Raw genomic sequence first — 22,695 nt, 5'->3', positions numbered from 1 at the left:
GCCTTGTTTTTACGTTTTTCTTCAAAGGAACTGTACTTTTGCTAGAGGCTCTTCAAACCGAAACTCGGGGAGGCGCGCAAGGGCTTCTTTAGGGTCACAAAGCGGGGCAGCAGCACTTCCTGGTTGTAGGAGGGTTTTACTTGCTCCACCCTAAATCTCTCGCAAGTGGCTCCGCATTCTTCCCGAGCCTCCAGCCGCCAAGATGCACAAGGAGAGTAAAATAGGGACCAGTTAGAAGGATCCAGTAAGCGAAATTGCTGCACTGTGACGGCCACCGCGTTGCCGGAAAGCTGGTGCACGTGGCTACGCGCACCTGGGAGGAGCGTGGGGACAGAGGCTGGGCAGACGCGCGCGCGCGCGCGCGGGTGCGAAGCGCGGCTCCCTCCCCTCGCGGCCCCGCCCCCGCGAGCGCCGGGCGGTCACGTGACGGCCGCGCGCGTCCCCGTCCGCTGCGGGCTCCGAGGCCGAAGAGAAAAGACTGCGAGGTGGCCTCGGCTGTGGCCAGAGAGGTGGGAGTCGGGGCGAAGCCCTGGCAGGGGCCAAGGTGAAAGCCAGTCACTGGGGGAACCTAACTCGGAGAGAGGTGGCATAGCCCGCGGTGTCACCTTCTGCCGCGACGCACTTCGGGTCGGCCCTGCGCTCGGGGCCTCAGAGGGGCGGCGGCGGCGGGGTCAGGGGCCGGTACGTAGATGGACGCCCTTGGGCCGGCGCGGTCCCGACTGTCCGCGCGGAGGCGGGAGGGGACAGCTCAGCCCTTCCGTCGCCCCCGCTTTGGCTGCTGTCGCAGGCGAGAAGACTGTGACGGCCACTGCGTTGCCTGCGGCCGCCTCAGCCCCTGCCCTGGGCGACGGCCGGAGCTGGTCGCAGCCAGGGTGCGAGAGGCGGAGCAGCGGCCATTACTGCGCAGCCTCTTCCGCCCGGTCCTTGTCGCTGCCTTGGGTGGCCGCGGGTCCCTCTTCTCCCCTTCGGCGATGGTGTCAGGCCTCTACCCGGGCACCATCTGGCCTCAAGGTTTAGGGGCGACGATGATTTGGGGGATAGCCTGCACCTTGTTCCGTGTGTGGTCAAACACTTTGGGCCCTGGGTCAGATCGAAGTCAGGGCGCACGGTCTCTGGATTTTGTCTTGGAGTCTTTGGCTGCTGCTTTCTCTTCTCCCTCCCTTCTCTACTCAGCCTCTGGGGCTTGCCTAACACTGAGAGAGGAATCCCTCCACCTTGCCCATTTGAAACCCAGCATTGCATTTTATCAGTTGTTTTGACGATTATTAAAGCATTGGAATAATCAGGAGATGTGTCCAGAGTGCCCATTGAGCTTCTCCAGCCTCTGTGCGTCTTTAAAGCCGAGGTTGTTGCTTTGTTCTGGTTACCGGGTGCGGAGTTCTCTTCCTACTCTCCATCCTATTTGAAAGAGTATGGTCTTCCATTGTTGTCGCTAGTTTATTTTCTGAAGACTTCTAAAGAAACGCTGTAACATTGTTTTTTAGTGTGGAGATGGAACAGCTCTCTTCACAGGTAAACTCTGTACGACTGAAACTTTACCATATATTCTGGCAACAAGATTTTTTTTCTTGTGAGTCTTTCTGGTATATATTTTTTTTTCCTAAGTGCCATTTTAGTAAGCCCGTACTTCCAAGTTTTGAACATTTTAAGTTACGTTCTAAAAATACTTAAATAATGTAGAACTTAGGGGAAGAAGAAAGCTAAGATATGACAGGAAAGGCTTTGTTCTTTGAATGATTGACATTTCAGGTGCCAGGGCACTCCCCGCACACAGACGTGTGTGTGTGTGTGTGTGTGTGTGTGTGTGTGTGTGTGTGTGTGTGTATACATGTACTTTTCAAGCGGAGATGTGAACATGTAACTTGGACATTGAAAGCAGTATGTAATTACAAAATTTGGAAGACCTACAACATTTTAGTAAATGACTGTATTTAGACTTCAAAAAGACGGGGCATATTAGGACACGAAGAAAATGACCCACACAAATAATAGGATTTGTGATGTTGGCTTTGCTGGGGTTTTTTGACTAGCACATTGTTTGTTCAATGTCTGGGTGGTGTAAAAACACAGGAAAATAGGTCAAGTAAATCTCATTTTAAAGAGAAAACTAAAGAGTGAATGCCACGATAAAAATAGATTTTGGATGTTTGTTTTGCCTTGGGTATTTTAATTGGAGCACTTGGATTTAGAATTTACATGTCAAATGGGCCAGTGGAAGTTGTGGACAGAAGGAAAAGACTGGTACTTAAACATTTGAAAGTTTCTCTTTTTTTGCTGGCCATTAAGAAAGTGGTAGAATTATTATCATCAGGAAAACTTTCTCCAAATAGCTGGTCATTAGACAAGAGGGATTAAAAAGGAAATGACATTTTTTTTTTTTTTACTTTTAGGAGAAACCTGGTAAAGTGTTTCAGTTTTCACTGACTTGAATTGTCAGAAGAAAGGAGCAGATATGTTTTGAAAAAATTCAAGATGATTTCTTAAATTAAAAGATGAAAATGATAGGATTAAATAATTTCACAATTTTTTATTTAAATAATATCATTTTCTGTATTTGCATGAAACTTCTAACAAAGGGCTTATTGGGGTATTTGAATACTTGTTTTTTTCCCCCCCGCTGCTGTTAGTAATGAAAGGTGCTGAGACTTTTCTCTTGCCTGGTTTCCTTTAATTAAGAAATCTGAATTTGTGAAACAACAGGCTGAATTAGGAACAATGTTTGTGAGTATAGAAACTAACCTATTAACATTGGGCAACAACCACCTGTGCCTATTTCTGTATTCTATTTAGTGTTTGTGGCATATTGTCTTTCGGGTTAATTAAAACAGAGCCTATTGTTAAATGCCTTTTTTTTTTTTTTTTTGAGAGAGAGAGAGAATTTTAATATTTATTTATTTATTTTAGCTTTTCGGCGGATACAACATCTTTGTTTGTATGTGGTGCTGAGAATCGAACCTGGGCCGCACTCATGCCAGGCGAGTGCACCACTGCTTGAGCCACATCCCCAGCCCTTGTTAAATACCTATTAATGCACTTAGAATTACAGAATTATAGTGTAGGGAGAAGTAACAAAGACAGTTATGACTTGACCAAGATCACAAATTTAATTAGAGACTTTTTTATAGAATGGTGCTGGCCATGAACCTCCTATATTTGATATAATTAAAAGACAATATTTATTCACATGAACATACCATATTGAAATAAAATGCAAGCCCCACCTTGGAGAGAAGAATTGTAAAGGTTTAATGCTTCAGTATTGATTGTGAACGCAGTAAATAGATTGTTTTTAAAGGGAAATGATATATAATTGGGAAAGAATTATTTAAAATAAAGTATTGGACCCTATTCAGCTGAAATGGATATGGTTTTCCAAGTGTGACCTGTGTTTTTTTGTAAGCTGGTCTTCAACTGGGGTGATGAAGGCAAAAAATAGATACATTATGGTATTTAGTTACATTTCTTAATTTGGAACTCTTAAGAAAATGTTACGATTTATCTACTAAATCACCTAATCTCTACTCTTCATTCCTTTTTCTCCTGTGTGAGAATGTGTATACATATTTATTATATAATATTGTACACACATCATTAGATAAACATTATGTATATATATATTTAAAAGAATTATTTATTTGAATTTACTATCTGTGGAAAAGAAAATGGCTTTTTAAAAAATTTGTGACAGACTTGAAAATTGGACTTTTAATTCTAGATATTTTTATAAGAAATAACTATTCAAATAGCTATTGATTACTTGATATGTGTCCAGTCTGAATAATAGGAGAATGAATGAATTCAGTAGTCACAAATTTTAAACTATGCAATATTACTTCATTTTCAGTTGTACTTATTTTAATTTGTTATGTAAAAATTAATCACTGATAATCTCTAAACCTCTTTATATAGTTATAAATTAATCTGTCACCCCTTTTATTCTCCACAATTGTAATCTAATGCTTTTGTTACTTTTTAGTAGATCATCACATTGAGTCTATATAATTTACAAATCATTCATTGCAACAGAATTATGAATATTTGAATTATTTATTTTTTGTTTAATTATTTTTGGGCCTGTGGTTAAAATTACAATATTCTCTCTTCCTGGGTTTGAATAAAATGGAAGCATCACTCTCCCCTCTTTTAAAAAAAAAAAAAATTTGTTGTTTTCAGATATTATGGAAGATTTGGGACTTTTTCACATGACAGTTCTGAGTGTTACATATATACCCTATTTTGTGAAGTCCTATCCCAGGGCTTTTTAAATTATATTCTGCAGAGGTTGTAGTTGATGGTCAGCTTGGCAGAATTGGGCCCACCTAAACTTGTTAACTGATCAGAATAGAATATGCATGGAATTAACATGGAGTTCATTGTTTTCTTTTTATTGATTACTGTAATAACTTGCCAGTTTTGTGTTTACAAAAAAGTTGCTAAGGAAAAAATTGTATATCTGCACTGCCCAATATGATACCTACGGACCACCTGGAGCTATTGATTACTTGATATGTGTCCAGTCTGAATTGTGCTATAAATGTAGAGTACACTTTGAATTTCAGAGTATACACTTTGAATTTCAGAGTATACACACATGAATGTAAAATATCTCATTAATAATTTCTTTACAATGAATGCATATTGAAAAGGTAACATTGTAGATTCATTGATTTGAATAAAATAAAAGTTAATATTACCTATTTCTTTGTGTTATACTTGAAACTACATATGTATTTGCAAAATATTTTAGGTAAAAAACTATTCTAGTTTTTTTCCTTGAGAGAGAGTACATTGTAGAAAGGATTTTTAAAAATACATCAGTGTATTTGAGTTTGAATCGTATCAGGTATTAATATCTCTGTGACTTTGGGTCAGTTATTAGCCTTCTGAATTTGGGGTTGCTCATTTGTGAAATGTGTATTAGTCATTTTTTACAGGTTGTTTGGAGGATGCAGTGATATAATGAGACTATAGAAGCCTTTAAATCACCGAGAGATCTGATTCTACGGGTCTGGGGTAGGGCTTCAGATTTTCATTTGTAAGAACCCCCCAGGTCATGCTGGTATTGCTGGTTGGGAACCACAGTTTGCATAGTTAGGATCTGATTGCTACTAATATTTTATTAGTTTATTTTCCTTCTCCCAACTTTTATTATCCATCTAGCCTCTACTTTGAAATTATCCCTGAGATAGAAATTTAAAATGTCATCATAACTTGCAATATTTAAAAATATTATATGTACTATATGCACTCTTTTAGGGATACCACAGGAGTCCTGTTTTACATTTATAAAGTTTTGTCTGCTTTTTTAGCTGGAGTGATATCTATTGATGGGGTAGTATTACTAAATCTCAAATTTGAAGGACCAACTTACTTACATTGACTTATAAATTATTTTTGAAAGATAATGCATACTTAGAAGTGAAATACTTTTAAAAATGCACCAAGAACATAGAAAGATAGTATTTGAGTTTATTTTATTGTTAAAGAATAACTATACCTGGTTCCTTCAAAGAAAAGGAACCAGGTATAGTGGCACATGCTTATAATCCCAGCTGCTCAGGAGGCTGAGACAGGAGAATTGTGAGTTCAAAGCCAGCCTCAGCAATTTAACTAGGCCCTAAGCAACTTAGTGAGACCCTGTCTCTAAATAAAATATTAAAAGGGCTGGGGATGTGGCCTAGTGGTGAAGAGTCCCTGGGTTCCATCCCTCATACAAAAACAAAACTCTTTAAAGGAATAAAAAGAATCATCAAGATTTTTAAAATTGGTGGAAGACATTTCTGAGAGTCCTGACCATTACATGAGGCCAGAATTTTAAAAAAAGAATAAAAAGGAAATATTAGGCTAAATAAATATTTTTATTGTGTTTTCTAGAAAAGGGTATTAGTTAATATAAGGAAAGGTCATACTGGAATAGAGATTTCCGTCTATGATAGATGTTGTTTACAAAATCTAATTAAACTAGAGGGGTATAATGAGGGTGAGAGTGTTCCATTGAATGGGAAGGATTAGAGTGTGGAAAAGTGTCTGTGTTTATAGTAGGTGTTTTGCTGTCATATAATGTGTGAATAGGTCTCTGTTTCTGTTTGTTTTTAAAGGACTTTTTCAGAGAATGTATTAATTTGTTGATAAGGTGAATTGCTTGGATTCAATTATTAGTCTACAAGTAGGGAACTCAGAATGATAGAACTCTATCGCCTTATATAAACTAGACATTTTAAAAATCACTTTTGTTTTAATGTACATGTAGAAAAGCTTTTACTTCAGTGTGGCTACAGCTTTTTTTTTTTTTTTTCCAGCTATGTGAAATAGATCTATAAAAAAGGTTAGAACTTATTTAGGTACCCAAATAGAAAATATTTAGGAAATTTCTGTATATTACTTTATAGCTACTTTGCTTCAGTTAACCTAGGTTCCTTTAAGCATCAGTTTGTTTCATAGTTAACATATTTATGAACAAGATAAGAATAAGCAAGAATCAATAAGAATAAAAAGAATAATCAAATTATTAAAGTATAAACAGTGGTCTAATAAGATTTTTTAAAGAAATTGGCAATTAAATCTGCTAGATTGGAGTTTAACATTCAATCAAATGTTCCTAGAATAAGAGATTAAAATGATTGATTAAGATGTTTTTAAAAACTTGCAGAATAGGGAAGCACCACTAATGACCAACTAATGCTAATGATCAACAGCAGTCTTTAGCAGTAGTTTTTGATCTTAGAATGGGAGTAAAGTGTAAATCTACTTTTGAATGATGATCCAAATACCCTATGGTGAAGAATAGGATGTTTATATAATTTATTTTCCAGGATACTTGAAACAAAGGACTATACTGGACAAATGCTAGGCCATCCTGTATGGTCATCCTTACCTTTATCCCTAGGGAAAGAGCTTTATGAAGGTGTTTTGGCTGTCCAGAATCCTATTTTGGCTTATTGCTGGATTTTTATGTGCATTCTGGAGAATTCACTGCCAGGGAATAATAGTTAGGTACATCTTCCAAAAGATATAATGTTGACTTGAATCTTTATTTGTAAATGTAGTTACAGTTTACATCCCTCTCTTAAATTTTTAAGTTCTTAAAAAAATTAGTTATCTTAACATCTTTTGTAGCTTTGAGCTTGGTGCTTTGTTCACAGAACTCAAATGTTTTGTTATGTGAGTAAACAAATTTGGTTATTTTTGAAAGGTAATTTTTCATTTATGTAATAGCTACCAATTCAAATAAAAAATGATTGGCAGTTTACTAGCCACTTAAAGATGTAAAAATGGTCCTGTCTTCATGAGGCTTATTTTTCAGCTCTTTTTATCTTGTCATCCCAGATGTGGAACACCTATAAAAAAGCTTAAATTGAGCAACATATATACTACTTCTGTTAACTTTGAAATATATATTGTTTTTAAAGTTCTATTGATAAAAGTAACAGATGAATGATAAGTGCATTCAAAAATATTTTTAACTTCATTGTAAATTGGTATGAACTTTACTGTGGAAGTTACTTTTACTAAATGTTAAACTGAACCAAATGTTACCTATATAACTGATACAAATGTAAGAAATGCATTCATGAAAACATTTTCCAGAACTAACCTAGAGCTAGTTGTCATTTTATTTCATTTTTAGAACTAGTTGTCATTTTATTTCAAGGCATGCACAGTATATCAAATTTTTATCAATTTTCATTAAGTATCTGTTCTATAAATAGGACTCTGGGACAATGTATACTGTATAGTAATGTGTTGTGTACTGCACTGCTGCCTGACAAATTCTTAACATGTTTCTGCTTGTGGTTATTTGTTAACGAATTATGACCTGTATTTTTGTACTGCAAAAAATGTGTTGCAGAAAACATTTTTATGAATGTTTGAGAAAATTATATTGTCCCAGTGTCCTATTTATAGAACAATCTGTAGTGTTGTTATTAAGATAATAAAGGCTATATAAGTTCTAGATTATGGTTTCCAATCTATTTCAATAAACCTGTGTCAATTTTGTTGACATAGTCACTGAATTGAAAACTTGGGACTTAATGGGTTAATAGAGGAATCAGACTTTGAAAACTTATACTCTCAGTGCATGTGATAATTTCAGTAATAGAACATACCAAAATATGTAACAATCCCACCTTTCTATACAACTATAATACACCACTGAAAAATAATGGAAAATATTTTAAGAAAAAACAGAAAATAGAGAAGAGGGAACATTTGACTTTCTGGAGGGAATTAAAACAAAGGGTAGGGATAATTATTCCTGAGCGATATATTGAAGAACAAATAGGCATAAAAGAAACTGTAAAAGAATATGCTATATCAGGTAGAAGGAAATGATAACTAGAGGATGAGTAAGTTGGCATAACTGGAGTACTAATCTATGATGGTGGTTATCAGAGTTAAAAAAGAGTAGAGAGTTGTTTGTTTAGGGTTCAGATCACTAAGGCCTTTGTTAGAGGAGCTTTGCCTTTGTTTTATAGCCAGGGAGGCAATATTGGGCTTCAGGTATGGAAGGAATTTGGTCTGTTTTGTCCTTTATCACTGAATGAATTTGAGGGTGATAATAGAAGCAAGCCTATTTCTGTGAAGAGTATTCCAGGTGAGAAATGGGTCTAAACTAAGGTGTTAGTAATGGATAGGAGGTTACAGAATAGATTTCAGAAGTGTTAGAAATAAAAATTGGCGCACTCTAGTGTGGTTGGTTGAAAGGGAGAGTGGAGGTAAGTGGGGGGTTTTTTCCCCCCTTCCATCAACAATTAGGTGATAAAGGCATAGAAGTTGAGATGTTACTTCATTGTAAGATTTATGCAAAGATGGGGATATGTGGAGTGTATAGATGAGAGACAAGGCTGTGAGGGACTTAGGGGTTAAGAAACTGTGTTCCAATTTGGGCAGGAAAGGAAATGAGATCAGGAACTGTATCAAGAAAAGGATTTGGTCAAGAAGCTGGAGGTCTCCAAAATTAGCAAGTGTGGGAATGAGTAAATAAACTGAAAGGACCTGTGCTTGTGATCTGAGAGGCAGCAGTTTAAGGTGTCAGCTAGTTCCAAACATGGTGGTGGTTCTTTTGTTACTGAGAGGAAGTGAAGTTAATTGCACTTAGGATTTCAGAAATTGAAAATTGAGGACAGTTTTGTGTTCTTTAGACTACCTGCATCAGTACCACTGGCCTAGAATCTCTGGGTGTAGAGAAGGAGAATGCACATTTATAGCAAACATAATTCTAATTAATATGTTGGGGCAAGTGTTAGAAACCTCTGAGATTTTACAGTAGCTATATCAATGAGACTTTTACATTTTCCCAATCATTATGTTAAGCATCTTTTCCTGTGCTTATTGACTATTTTTTTTTTTGGCAAAGTCATTATTCAAGTTCTTTGCGTATTTTTCATTCTTTTTTGTCCTTTTGTTATTGAGTTGTAGAAATTTTTATTCTAAACTTTAAATCAAACACATTATCTGTAAAAATTTTCTTCTGTGCTATAGATACATTATCTTTTTTCTTCTTTTTTTTTTTTTTGTACCAGGAATTGAATTCAGAGGTATTACCACATCCCCAGCAGTTTTTTTGTTTTTTTGAGACATGGTTTCACCAAGTTGCTAAGGCTGGCTTTGAATTAATTTGTAGCTGCTGGGATTACAGGTGTGTGCCTGCCTCTCTGGCTCTTTTTACTTTCTTGACAATGTCTTTTGATACACAAAAGATTTAATTTTGATAAAATCCAATCTGTTTGTTTTTCTTGCTACTTATGTTTTTTGTGTTATATCTAGGACTTTATTACCAATTCCAAGGTTGTGACAATTTGCCCATTTAGAAGTTTTATGGTTTTACTTCTGATATTTAGATCATTGATCTACTTTGAGTTAATTTTTGCATATCCTGTAAACTAAGTGTCTGACTTGATTCTTTTACACTTGGAAATTCAGTCGTCCCAACATTTGTTGAAGAGAATAATCTTTCCACATTGAATGGATTTCATACCCTTTTTGAAAAATTACTTGCCAATGGACGTATAAGTTTATTTCTGGATTCTCAATTCTATTCCATTTATGTCTTTGTCCTTATGCCAGCACTGTACTGTTTTGATACCTGGACCTCTGTCTTAACATTGGGAAGTGGGAATTGTTCAATGTTTTTATTCTTTTTGAAGATTGTTTTGGCTATTTGGGGCTCCTTACAATTCTGAATGAATGTGAGGATTGGCTTTTCCGTTTCTACAAAAATGTTGCTGGGATTTTGACAGGAATTACATTTAATCTGTAGATCACTTCGATAACATTGGTCCTCTTTAATGTCAAATCTATAGATAACTTTGGGTAGTATTTGTTGTCTTAACATATTAAGTCTTTAAATATATGAAAGCTGGTTTTCTTTCCACCTATTTAGCTCTTCTTGTTTCTTTCAGTAATATAATTTTCAATGTACAGGTCTTTTACCTCCTTGGTTGATTCCTAGCTATTTTATTCTTTTGGATGCTATTAACTGGAATCACCTCATGAATTTTTTTTTTTTTGGATTGTTGACTGTTATTGATATAGAAACAAAACTGTGTGTGTGTGTGTGTGTGTGTGTGTGTGTGTGTGTGTGTGTGAGAGAGAGAGAGAGAGAGAGAGAGAGAGAGTGAGAGAGAGAGAGAGAAACTTGTAATCACAACTTTGCCAGACTTGATAATTAACTTTCTTGGGGATTCTTTGGGAATCTTTTGTCTATTTATAGAAAATAGAGACAATTTTACTTAGACACTTTAAAAAAACTTATTTCTGGACATTTTGTGGGGGGGTGGCTATCTGGGATTCAACTCAGGGCCACTTTACCACTGAGCCACATCCCCTGCCCTATTTTTTTTGTATTTTATTTAGAGACAGGATCTCACTGAGTTGCTTAGCACCTCACTTTTGCTGAGGTAGACTTTGAACTCATTCCTGCCTCAGCCTCCTGAGCTGCTGGGATTATAGGCATGTGCCACTGTGCCCAGCTTTCTTGACAATTTTTATGTCCTTAATTTCTTTTTCCATTCTAATTACTCTGCTAGAACATCCTGTGAGCAGTGATGAAAAAGTAGGCATCCTTGGTGTTATTTTTTTTAATACCCATTTTATTGATTTATTTTCTGGTACTAGGGATCAAATTCACACATGCTAGTGAAGCATTCTACCACTGAGCTACATTCCAGCTCACATGATTGGTTTTTGATTTTTGTTTTTTTACTTTAAAGATAAGATTTTCCATAGACTTGTGAAAGGGTCATACATAATTAACTAATTCTGTTGATCTTGATTAGTCTATAGAGAAATTGATAGTGAATTTTTTTTTTCTTTTGTAGCACAAAGAATGAACCAGCAGTGGAAGAGAATATACTACAATCTGGCTGACTGCTGATGAAGATGATGTTTTATTTTTGTGGCAGGCATCTGTGGAATCTGTAATAGAAATGTAAGTATAGCATCATGGTTTTTCAAAACTTGCAGTGGCTTGGTATAAAAGACTGTCAATCAAATGTCTGTTATGTTTAGTTTTAATTATATCAAATGAGCATTTTGTATTGGCTTATAGATGCTTTATTAAGTTAGCAATTTTATTTGCATTAAATTATCCTATGGGGGGGGAAAAATCGCTGTAGGAAGTGAAACTGAAAACAGGAATTTGCTTATTAAAGGCCAGAAAACTGGCAAGATCTCCAGGGCCTCTAGGGTCTACCTTTCTTTTAACATTTTAATAAATGACGCAGTTAGACAGTATCTGGTTTTATAAACAAGAAACTGTCTGGGTTATAAAAACAGTAATTACTAAAAACTTGTTTCACTAAATTTAAGGCATTTCTTCAGAGCATAGCTGAGTTTTTAATTAGTACTGTTGCTTTTTATTCATATCCATTCACTCTGATATACAATTTTATTTTCCTGTCATTTAGTCTTTGTTTAATATGCTTTAAAATGCTAGATTACCCTGAACTTGCTCATATTGAACTTGATTGTTATTGATGAAGCATTTCCCACAGTGTTTCATCAATAACATTTCCCACAATGAACATAATAATTTTTTCTTTCAAATTGATATGAACATTATTTAACTTGATGTCATAAAAAAAATTATCACACATTTCACTGGCTTTTGAAACTTTGTGATTATAGTGTTTACATTACAGAACCAGAGTAACCCTTGTAGACATTCCATATTCTCCCAGTTAGTATATCTGATTCTGTACTTCCTTTGAAAGTATCACCATATCATTCTTAGTGTTGAGAATTGGGTAAAAGAAAAATGATATCAGTAACCCTTTTTTTTTTTAAAAAAAAAAAAACTAGGACACATGTATCTTTTATTTAATTATGTTAATCTATTCTATCTTTTTTTTTCCCCTATGTTGAGGATTGAACAAGATGAGGCTTTGTATATTTTTGGCAAATGCTTTTCCTCTGAGCTACATCCCCAGCCTCTATTTTTTTGTTTAGTCTTCTTGGTTAGATAGTCTAGCTATTGATCATCAAGGAACTCGCTATGTTCTAGTATATGAGACAAATGTATGTGTGTATATGTGTGTGTGTGTGTGTGTGTGTGTGTGTGTGTGTGTGTGTGTGTGTGTGTATGCAATTAAATGTCATATTGAGATAACAGTAAAATGCTATTAGAATTGAGGGTAAGAAATTAGTCCCATCTGAGTGGTTGAAAGTAGACAAAAGAACTTTTAGTTTGGCCTTAAAAAATGACTATCAATCAGAGAAAGTTTGAAAATATTTTCAAGCCAAAGGAATGAGGAGGGATATAGCAGCCTAATATCAGAGCATTTTAGGTAGGTTGGGGAACAACCCTGTTTCGAAAAGTAGGGTAGGAGAAAGAGATTTCAAAGTGTAAGTAAAAGAAATTAAATGTTTATTTAGTACCTACTATTTTACAAGGGGCTTACTGGGTGTTTTATTTGAGTTTTTGAATTTTATCACTGTATATTACACTAGTTGTCTCACCTGCTGATGAAAAAATAGATTATGTCACTTGCCTGAGTCAGTGTGTACTGAGAGAGAATAATCCCCTTGGGGCACTAAAGTACAGATTCCAAGATGCTAAATAAAACATTTGGGTTCAGTAATTTTTGTCTTTATGTAAACTTGGAAAATGCTAGGTAACCATATTAAAAATACTTGGTAAAGCTTACATTTTATCTAAGTCTGTTTCAGTGTAAAACCCACATCAGTGGTCTTGAAAGGTAATACTTAGGATTTTGAATTTTATATATATATAAATGTTAATAGTTTATTTACCTATATATATATATGTACATATACATATATATATATATATATAGGTAAATAAACTATTGAAAATTGAAAGAGGATTAATTAAACATGATTGACTTGAGCGAGAAAAGACTGAAATCAGTTGGAAGGTTACTATTTTTTACAAGAGTGTGTCCAGGAGTCTAGAATTAGGGTCACAGTCTTTGGGAATAAAGGGGATGTATTTAAAGAATGTTCTGTTGTATTAAAAAAAGAGAGAGAGAGAGAAGTGGCCAAGGAATAAGGTAGCACCAGGAGTAGCTCCAGGTGTTATCCAAGGTAAAGAACAAAGAGGATACAGATTAGTTGTTTTCAGTCATATTTCAAGTACCATGAGAATGTTGAGGAAAACCTTTGAATACAGAATTAGAAATATGGAATATATATATATATATATATATTTATAAAGTAATATAAAGTAAGTATATATATATATATACTTTATATACATATAAAGTATATATATATATATATATATACTTTATATATCTGTGAAGACTTCTGGATATTAGATGTTGAGAGTCATATAGGTCTATATATTAATGTGAAATATTTTGTAGTTGTCTAGGCATAGAATATAGTACTACCCACTTGTGAGAAGTAATGGTATTTAAAGGATGCCAGAAAAGATAAAAAGAAATGAAAGAAGATATTGAGAATGCTATTATGGAAATGAAAAGTATGAAGTTTAAGAAACAGAATAGATGGTTAATATTATTTAGTGCAATAGTATTGAATAGATTGCATTAAAAGAGGTCATTAGATTTATCATATTAATTGACTTTGAAATATTAGAGTCTTGGAGGAGTTAAGACATGGCATTAACACTAGAAATTGAAGGGTTAGTTTTGAAAACAACCAGCAGTACCATGTTCTCAGGAGGAATGATGATAAAGCAGAGTAAAGATGCAGGTAGATTTTGAAGATTTATCTTTGGCTTATGTAATTTCTCAGTGATATTGGAGTCAGAGTATCTCTTAAACTAGGCATTGGAAAAGTTTTATAGTAGTTTGGGGGACTAGGGAAAGAAAGATGTATTTGCTAAATTAAAAAGTTATCCATAGCAGGCTTGATGGTCTTTGGAAAATCAAAGTAGCAAATCAGGATGTGGAGTTCACAACTTTTGCAACATGCAGTTCAATCAATTGAAATTTGACCACAGGAACTTTTATAGTTTTTCTCTTTGTTTGACACTTCTTTTTTTTGCAAATGTCTCCACTGTTGGCTTTTGTGGTGATGTTCTCTCTTTGTTCCCCATCTTTCTTGCAGGCTATCATACCTCATTTATAAATTTTAGAGTAACCCAAGGTTCTTTGGCCTCTTTTCCTGCTCTCTTTGGGTGTTTAATTTGGGGATTTATCGATTTTTATGGCTCTAAGAATTGGGTATGTGTTGGTGACTCATCAGATTTTTTGGCAATTTGATTTCTTTCTAGATTAGAATACCAATCTAGTAAATATAGCTATCATCTACCTATCTCCTCCTGGAAACCTTATAAATATCTTAAAGTCCTTGTGTCTGAGACAAAAGTCTCCTCAAATTCTGAATCCTGGAGAATAGTGCCACTCTCCATCTTTTCTATTCTTTAGCATTTCTTATATTCTACTGTTAGAACCTTATGTCGGCACCCTCCCTTTCATTATCTTATATTGGATTTCTACCTGGATGTATATGAATTCCAGTTGCCTTTTGCCCTCCCCCACTACCAAACTTTTCTCCAAACTGCTGTCTAAAATTTTGAAAAATTATTAACTTTTTATTTTCTAAAGTAAAATCTTTCAGTGAATTCCCCTGGCTGCTATAGGGATTCATGTGTGGATCAACTTTATAGAGATCTTTTAACCCCTTGAAATTTGACATAAGATTTCATAAAACTCCTGATAAAACTAGCCCCAAAATGTTTAAGAAACATTGCATTTAGAATAAATGTCTAAACCTATTAAGATACCATAAAGACAAGATTTTGCTGCACCACTTCTTGGAAAGTACATTTCATTCATTTAATATACGCCTGTGCCCTCCTATATGTAACCATTTCCTTCTGGTATCTGTTGTGCCTGTCATAAAACTAATAAGCAAGGCATGTGTAAATGAACTTTTCTTCGCTTGCATTTTGATAGGAAATATGATGATGTATCTCTTTCCTAGTGCCATAGGCATAATAGATGATGAAATATTTTCTTCCTTAGTTCAAAACTGAAAGGGAATAAAGAGAAATACCGAAAGTCACAAGTGCTCTTTGGGCAAGTGACAGGAATTTTCATTCCTTTATTAGTTGGCAAATTTTCTTGTTAACTTCTTGAAATTTTATCTTTTCTAAAATTATTTTGGGTGGTTCTTGTATTTGAATGGCCATAGTTATTTTGGAGGCAATCTGTAGCATTAAGATAATAGATATTGAGTCAGATCACCTGGATTTGAAGCTGTCTCAATCACTTAATAATGGTGAGTCAGTGTCTTTGGACACATCGCTTGAACTTTCTTAATTCCCTTATATGTTAAATAAGGAAAATAATTGACCTATTTTATAGGATAATGTAAGCATTAAATATAAAGTGCTTCAAACAGTGCCTGGCACATATTACATAATAAATAAGTGATAGTCCTATGTTTATATTTGAACATAGTAGAAGTAAACATCTGTGAACACCTGATTGGTATTTTTATTGCTGGCTAAAATGTTCTTATTTATATGCTGAGGACTTTTTGTGTTTATCATAATTTTACCTTTCTTTTTAATTAAAGATCTTTAAGAAGTTTCAACAAAATCTGAGTCCTTAAAGATTTCTATCAGTTCCACTACTATCGCTTTATGGTCTATCTTTTTTGAGAGAAGACTTAGTAGGGTTGATAGACACTTACCATCTTGCAGAAGTATTTACCACGGCTTATCTATGGGAATAAGAATGAGGTTAATCCTTGAAAGTTAAAATAGCACATGAAGAATTTTTAGTAAGAAAGTCTTTGAAAATAGGTGCTAATTGATGCTCCTTAGCAGAGTTGAATTAACTACAAATTTCCTTGTGTTGAATTTTTCTTAATTTAGTAACCTAGAAATAAATTCCTTTTTTTGCAAAATGATTTGTAGAGTTTCATACAACATTTATTAGACAGGAATACTTCTTTTTTATTAGCATTAATTCTTTACCAAATCTTTACTCTATACAAAGAGGGATGAGGAAACTTTTCTTATTTACATATTGGTATGAACCTCTGTCACCTATTTTAAGATTATTGAAACTCTGTGAAATAGAGACAGTAGGATTGATTAAACTGGTTATAAAAACAGCCTTGAAGTATGTCTTATATGCAGGCTAGTGGTTTGAGGTTGCTTGATCTTTACATTGTTAAATATCTTTTCTTTATCTATTGTTTACGCCTCATCCAGAATTAAATAAGAAGTATTAACAAATGTTTCTCCCAGTTTCTTATTTGGTGATCGACGGCAGTATACTTTGTGGACTAAAGTGAATCAGAATTTAAAATTTGCTGTTGCATATTGATAATTGAGACTGTTTCCTATGAAATAATGCACTTTTAGCTCTCCAGTGTCCCTTGTTTGTTTTCTGGTAAAATTTTCCAATGAAGTAAACTTCATTGTGATGAGGGAAACAAAATATCTGCACAGAGTTGATGTTTTACCTTTCCAAATATATTGCTTTTATAGTTCATGCCTTGCCTAGGGTGGTCATAATTGCTTTTTACATTTTAAAATTGGTTAATTTTACCTATACATGTAAGGGTAAGAGTTGTACAAAATATTGATAACATTAAGCAGAGTGGAAAGTAATGTTTTTAGTTAAAAATTTTAAAAATTGTACTGGGGATTGAACCCAGGGACACATTACCAGTGAGCTACACCCCCATTTTTTATTTTGAGATAGAGTCTAAGTTGCTGGGCTAGCTTTCAACTTGCAATCCTCCTTCCTCAGCCTTTTGAGTTGCTGGGATTATAAGCATGCCACCTAGCAACCAGTGGAAACTTTCTTTTCTATGTATAAATCACTTGCATGTGTTGGAAAACTGATGTTTCAGGTCAATTTTACTTAGATCAAATATAACACGTTTGGAATTATGTATTTGAAAGTATGGCATTGGTCCCAGTGACATGTTGGATATCTTGTTTGCATTTTGTCAGGCTTGTATTCCATTTAAATTAATAAAATTTTAAACTTGTCCTTTGTTTACAGGTAGTCTAGATTGTTTAGGATATAGACATTTATTTGTAAGATATTGCTATTTTTTCAAAATAATGATGAGCAATAGCCCATTTTATCACTTTGTCTTAATAACAAATCACAGGCTTTTTACTTATTTATAAAAGATTACTTGTAAATGGATTTCTTTCTTGGTTTCTTTTTCTTAATTGGAAATTTGGGCACATAGGGAAATTCTTAAAAAGACTTTCAAGAATTTCATTGAAATTAATCTCTTTCACTTAAATTGCAATGAATGAGAGTTTCTGAGATGAAATGTGGAGTTTCTGCCATCTCTTTTGGGATAGGAAGGGTGGGATAGATGGGGGTGTTAATTTGGCCATTAAGAAGCATGTGCTTTACTTGTACTTTAAGTTGTTTTAAGATCTTTGAAGAAAAGGAAAAATATTTTAAAGTTCCTACAGTGCCTAATACATATTTGGAAGTCATATTTGCTTGATTTAGAACTTTCTGTGGGTTAGGGAAAGTTGTACTTTGCTGGATTCTATAAACCTAGAGTTGGTTTGAAAAAGAACTTAGAAATTGAGCATTTCTTTGATTAATTCTTCCATGGAGACTCTGTTGTGTCTTTATCTAGATAAATTTCATCTAGATAATTTTTTAATTTAGATTTTTAAAGATTTATCTAGATAAATCTTTTTAAAAAATTTACATTATTAGTAAGTTCTTAAGGAACCAAGAACACAGAAAAAGCAGTAAAAAATGGGATCATTACAAGATTGAATGTGGTGTGATTAAAGCCAAAGAATACTGTTTTTCAATTTTTGATTAAACATTTTTATTGACGATCACTTTTTTTATAATCATTGGACTCATTTGGTGGGGGGTACTGGGGATTGAGCTCAGGAGCACTTGACCACTGAGCCACATCCCCAGCCCAATTCTGTATTTTATTAGAGACAGTGTCTCACTGAGTTGCTTAGCATGTTGCTTTTGCGGAGATGACTTTGAACTCTAGATCTTCCTGCCTCAGCCTCCCAAGCTGCTGGGATTACAGGTGTGTACCACCACACCTGGCACCACTGAACTTATTTTTGAGTTCTTAATCTTGGGCAAAAAGCAAAGGTTCTTATGGTGATTATATTCTAAATATTCTTCTTTAAAATGGCAGAATTAACTGGTGCAGAGAAATTTTTACTCATTTTAAATATTTAATGGTTTCTAATCTCTGAAATCTTTACTTCCATTTCTCAGTCATTAGTCGGCTCCCCTGTTTTTTTTTTTTTCCCTTTTAAATATATCTTGGTTTCCTATTACTGTGGAAAAAAAGTCATCAAATATTTCTTATTTGGCTTCTGATAACCTTTACAGTTCCATCTCCTGCTATTCCACTGCTTACATGATTGAGTGGTTTGCATATGTCTCTGCCTGAAATCTCTTCCATTATCCAGGGCCACCCACCTAATGACCATTGTCTCTCATTGCTTTGTATCTTAACACATTTTGTTTATTGCATAATGTGATTATCTACATGCATGTTTGTGTCCTTATTTAACAAACAAAAATAAGATAAATGTCTTGTTATCTTTAGATCCATCAGTCCTCAGCATTATATATGGACTGTGTTAGATGTTGTTTATCTGAACAAATAAGGTAGAAGTTCAAATTTTTATGTCAGTGTTTAAGTTCAGTGTTTCCAGTTTGACAAATCTTGCCTTTCATTTCTCTTTCCCTCGTTTTCAGGGCAGTTTTGTTAGTGGTATCATTTTGTCCCATGATTTTATATGGTTCTAACTTTTATGGAGCTTTAGTGATTATTAAGTATTTGGAGGGACATTCTTACCAGAGCTTTGTAAACTCTGATTTTTTTTAGGTGAGGAAATTAGACTAAAATTTTACCTGAAGGACTAAGAGCACATAATTAATAAGGGAGAGTAAGACTCACCAGGTTTTTAGATTTCTTGTCTAGCGTTGGTTTCACTATGTAAGTTCTCTCTGTTAGTTATCCTCCTTTCATTGGCTGGCTGAAGCTTTTCATTATACAGTTCTTCATCGTGCTGCTTCAATACGTACACTGACAATTTTTACATATTGTCAAGGTGTATCTAAGTACATGTTTAAAAATGTTTTAGGTCCGAAAATTTAGGTTAAAATTATTTAAAATGAAACCCAAATATCTGGTTTGAAAACATTCATTTTCATGAAAGTAAATGTTACATTTTGCAATTCTGATAAATAATGAGGAGTTTGTGGTAGCAAGAAGTTAACAGGATTATTTGACTTAGCCATAGAGGTTTTCTAAAGAGAAGTGAAAGATGGATACTAGTTTGCCTATCAAAAGGGGTATGGAAAGCAGGAGATGAGAAGGAGTGTTCCCTATTGGGAAAGCTCATTATTACAGGGAGTAGCCAGTTTGGTTAGAAGCCTGGTCAAGGAGAAGTTTGATGAGGCTCCTATGGAGGTGGAGGGTCAGACCATACAGGGCATAATGGATTTAGAGATTTTGGTTATTATCCTAAAAAACAATTTATAAGCAGCTGTTGTGCCTGGACAAATTAAAAGACATATGCAATAATTTAATAAGTAAATGTTTGCTTGATAGCTAGGGAAGGTAGAGATGGATATTAGGTAAATATAGGAGATAAAATTTGAGAGATAAAATTGATATAATGATGGTTTATTTGGATGGAAACATGTAGGAAGAGAGTTTCTGAGTTGGATTTTTGGCTTGGATAAGCAAATAGTGGTGTCACCATGAAGGCTATTTTAGGGAGTAAGAAAGAAACAGATCATGATTTCAGCTTTGTACCTTCCAGATATACTAGATCTAAAATAGACAATATAGGTCCACACCAAATGGAGAGGTTCAGTTTGAATTAATTTGTATCATTTATATATAAGTAGTAATTGATGCCATGAGTGTGGACCATTTCAAAAGAATACAGTGAGAACATAGGGTTTAGAAAAAAATAGAAAAAGCCAACAAGGAAACCATTAGAAGAGTGTTTCACAGAAAAGAAATGGCTAGGCATGACAAATGAGTGGTTAAACATGTGTTTTTACATATATAACAGAGGTAGGGAATTTCTAGGATTTCAGCTTTAGTCTTAATTTTATATGTCCTCTTTGTGAAGTAACAAATATATTAATGTATGGCATAATTTGTAAAATTGCTGGTAATCATCCTGGAAAGGGTTCAAAATTGTTTGTCATCTGAATTAATTTTTGGCTGTGTTGTGGTTTTTAGTCTGATTGTAATCAGTCAAGAATGGATTGTACATTTTTAAACGTTTGTATGTGGTTTTATCAATCTATTTGGTTCTATGTGGCTTGCATGTAATGCATGTAATAGGTACTTATGAAGTGTTTTCTGAATTGTTGAATTTAGATATTGGAAGAATTTACATGATTTTAATATTGTATTTTTTTCATTTTCTTAGGATGGCTGGCTGTGGTGAGATTGATCACTCAATAAACATGCTTCCTACGAACAGGAAAGCGAATGAGTCCTGTTCTAATACTGCACCTTCTCTAACTGTTCCTGAATGTGCCATTTGTCTGCAAACATGTGTTCACCCAGTCAGTCTGCCTTGTAAGCATGTTTTCTGCTATCTGTGTGTAAAGGGAGCTTCATGGCTTGGAAAGCGATGTGCCCTTTGTCGACAAGAAATTCCTGAGGATTTCCTTGACAAGCCAACTTTGTTGTCACCAGAAGAACTTAAGGCAGCAAGTAGAGGAAATGGTGAATATGCATGGTATTATGAAGGAAGAAATGGGTGGTGGCAGTATGATGAGCGTACTAGTAGAGAGCTGGAAGATGCTTTTTCTAAAGGTAAAAAGAACACTGAAATGTTAATTGCTGGGTTTCTGTATGTTGCTGATCTTGAAAATATGGTTCAGTATAGGAGAAATGAACATGGACGTCGCAGGAAGATTAAGCGAGATATAATAGATATACCAAAGAAGGGAGTAGCTGGACTTAGGCTGGACTGTGACACTAATACTGTAAACCTAGCGAGAGAGAGTTCTGCCGATGGAGCGGACAGCATATCAGCACAGAGTGGAGCTTCTGTTCAGCCTCCAGTGTCTTCTGCAAGGCCCCTAACATCAGTAGATGGCCAGTTAACCAGTCCTGCAACACCATCCCCTGATGCAGGTACTTCTCTGGAAGACTCTTTTGCTCATTTACAACTCAGTGGAGACAGCATAGCTGAAAGGAGTCATAGGGGGGAAGGAGAAGAAGATCATGAATCACCTTCTTCAAGCAGGGTACCTGACACCTCCATTGAAGAAACCGAATCAGATGCCAGTAGTGATAGTGAAGATGTATCCGCGGTTGTTGCACAGCACTCCTTGACCCAACAGAGACTTTTGGTTCCTAATGTAAACCAGACAGTAGCTGATCGATCAGGAACTGATCGATCAGTAGCAGGGGCTGGAACAGTGAGTGTCAGTGTCAGATCTAGAAGGCCTGATGGACAGTGCACAGTAACTGAAGTTTAAATTTAAAAAATTTTCAGCTCCATGCTCAAGGTTGAAATGGTTATCTGTAAATTTCTGCCCACGTAACATTATACTCATCCCTAGTAGTGCATTTGGGGAGTTGGGGTGGGAAGGGGTGAGGGAAGGATAGATCTGAAATTAAAACGTCTAACATGTCTCTGTTGAGAAATTTATTTAATGTAAGGAACTTGGGTGTTAATAGTTTGAGAGCTGTTTAGTTTCCCATTTTCTTGATGTTTGTTTACTTTATAGTTTTTTTTTTTTAAGTTTCTTTAGTTCTTTTGGCCAGTGTGTGTATATTATCTGTGCATTAATAGTCCTCATCCAACTCTTGCATTACTTTATTTTTCTGCATGGATTGGCATAAAACCATTACTAAAATTTGGCACCTGTGAGATGTTTGGTATCATTATGAGCAGGATGCTTAATGTGGAAATAGATGTGAATTTGGGATTTAAAAATAGAAGAATAACAACTATTATACAGTAAAGTTATTAAAATGGATTGTGAAGAAAACAGTTAATAACTTATGTTTCAGAATCTTTGTAACACACTTCATGGTTTCCAGAGGCTTTGCTGTCTAGTCCTTGTAGTTTGAGGTTTTTCTTGATCTGCATTTTTCTTTTTGATTAAATTTATAATTTAATAAATACTAGAGTTTATTGAAAACAATTTGTCTCTGGTTTGAGTGTGGAAAATGGATGGAAAGAGTTTGATATTTGTGGCCAAAAGTTACTAACAAGATAGTGGTTTGAACTGATTGTAT

The 22,695-nt window shown here is 34.9% G+C and overlaps 1 protein-coding gene across 3 annotated transcripts; it reads left to right on the top strand.

The window, feature by feature from the left end:
* Window positions 1–351: 351 nt before the first annotated feature.
* Rnf146 (ring finger protein 146) lies at window positions 352–22,601 on the top strand. 3 transcript variants are annotated; one of them, XM_005335371.4, is made up of 3 exons: window positions 352–509; window positions 11,322–11,431; window positions 20,867–22,601. In XM_005335371.4, coding segments are annotated over exons 2-3 (1,065 nt in total). In that variant the 5' UTR covers window positions 352–509; window positions 11,322–11,429; the 3' UTR covers window positions 21,930–22,601. The 3 variants fall into 3 exon arrangements, with proteins under 3 accessions (XP_005335428.1, XP_005335427.1, XP_040139197.1); XM_005335370.4 differs by having other exon boundaries at window positions 419–681; XM_040283263.2 differs by lacking the exon at window positions 352–509 and adding an exon at window positions 1,366–1,512.
* The last annotated feature ends 94 nt before the right edge of the window (window positions 22,602–22,695 follow it).

Source organism: Ictidomys tridecemlineatus, chromosome 8 (assembly GCF_052094955.1).
Source record: "Ictidomys tridecemlineatus isolate mIctTri1 chromosome 8, mIctTri1.hap1, whole genome shotgun sequence".
Classification (NCBI taxonomy): Eukaryota; Metazoa; Chordata; class Mammalia; order Rodentia; family Sciuridae; genus Ictidomys; species Ictidomys tridecemlineatus.
This window is presented reverse-complemented; position numbering and strand designations above follow the sequence as displayed.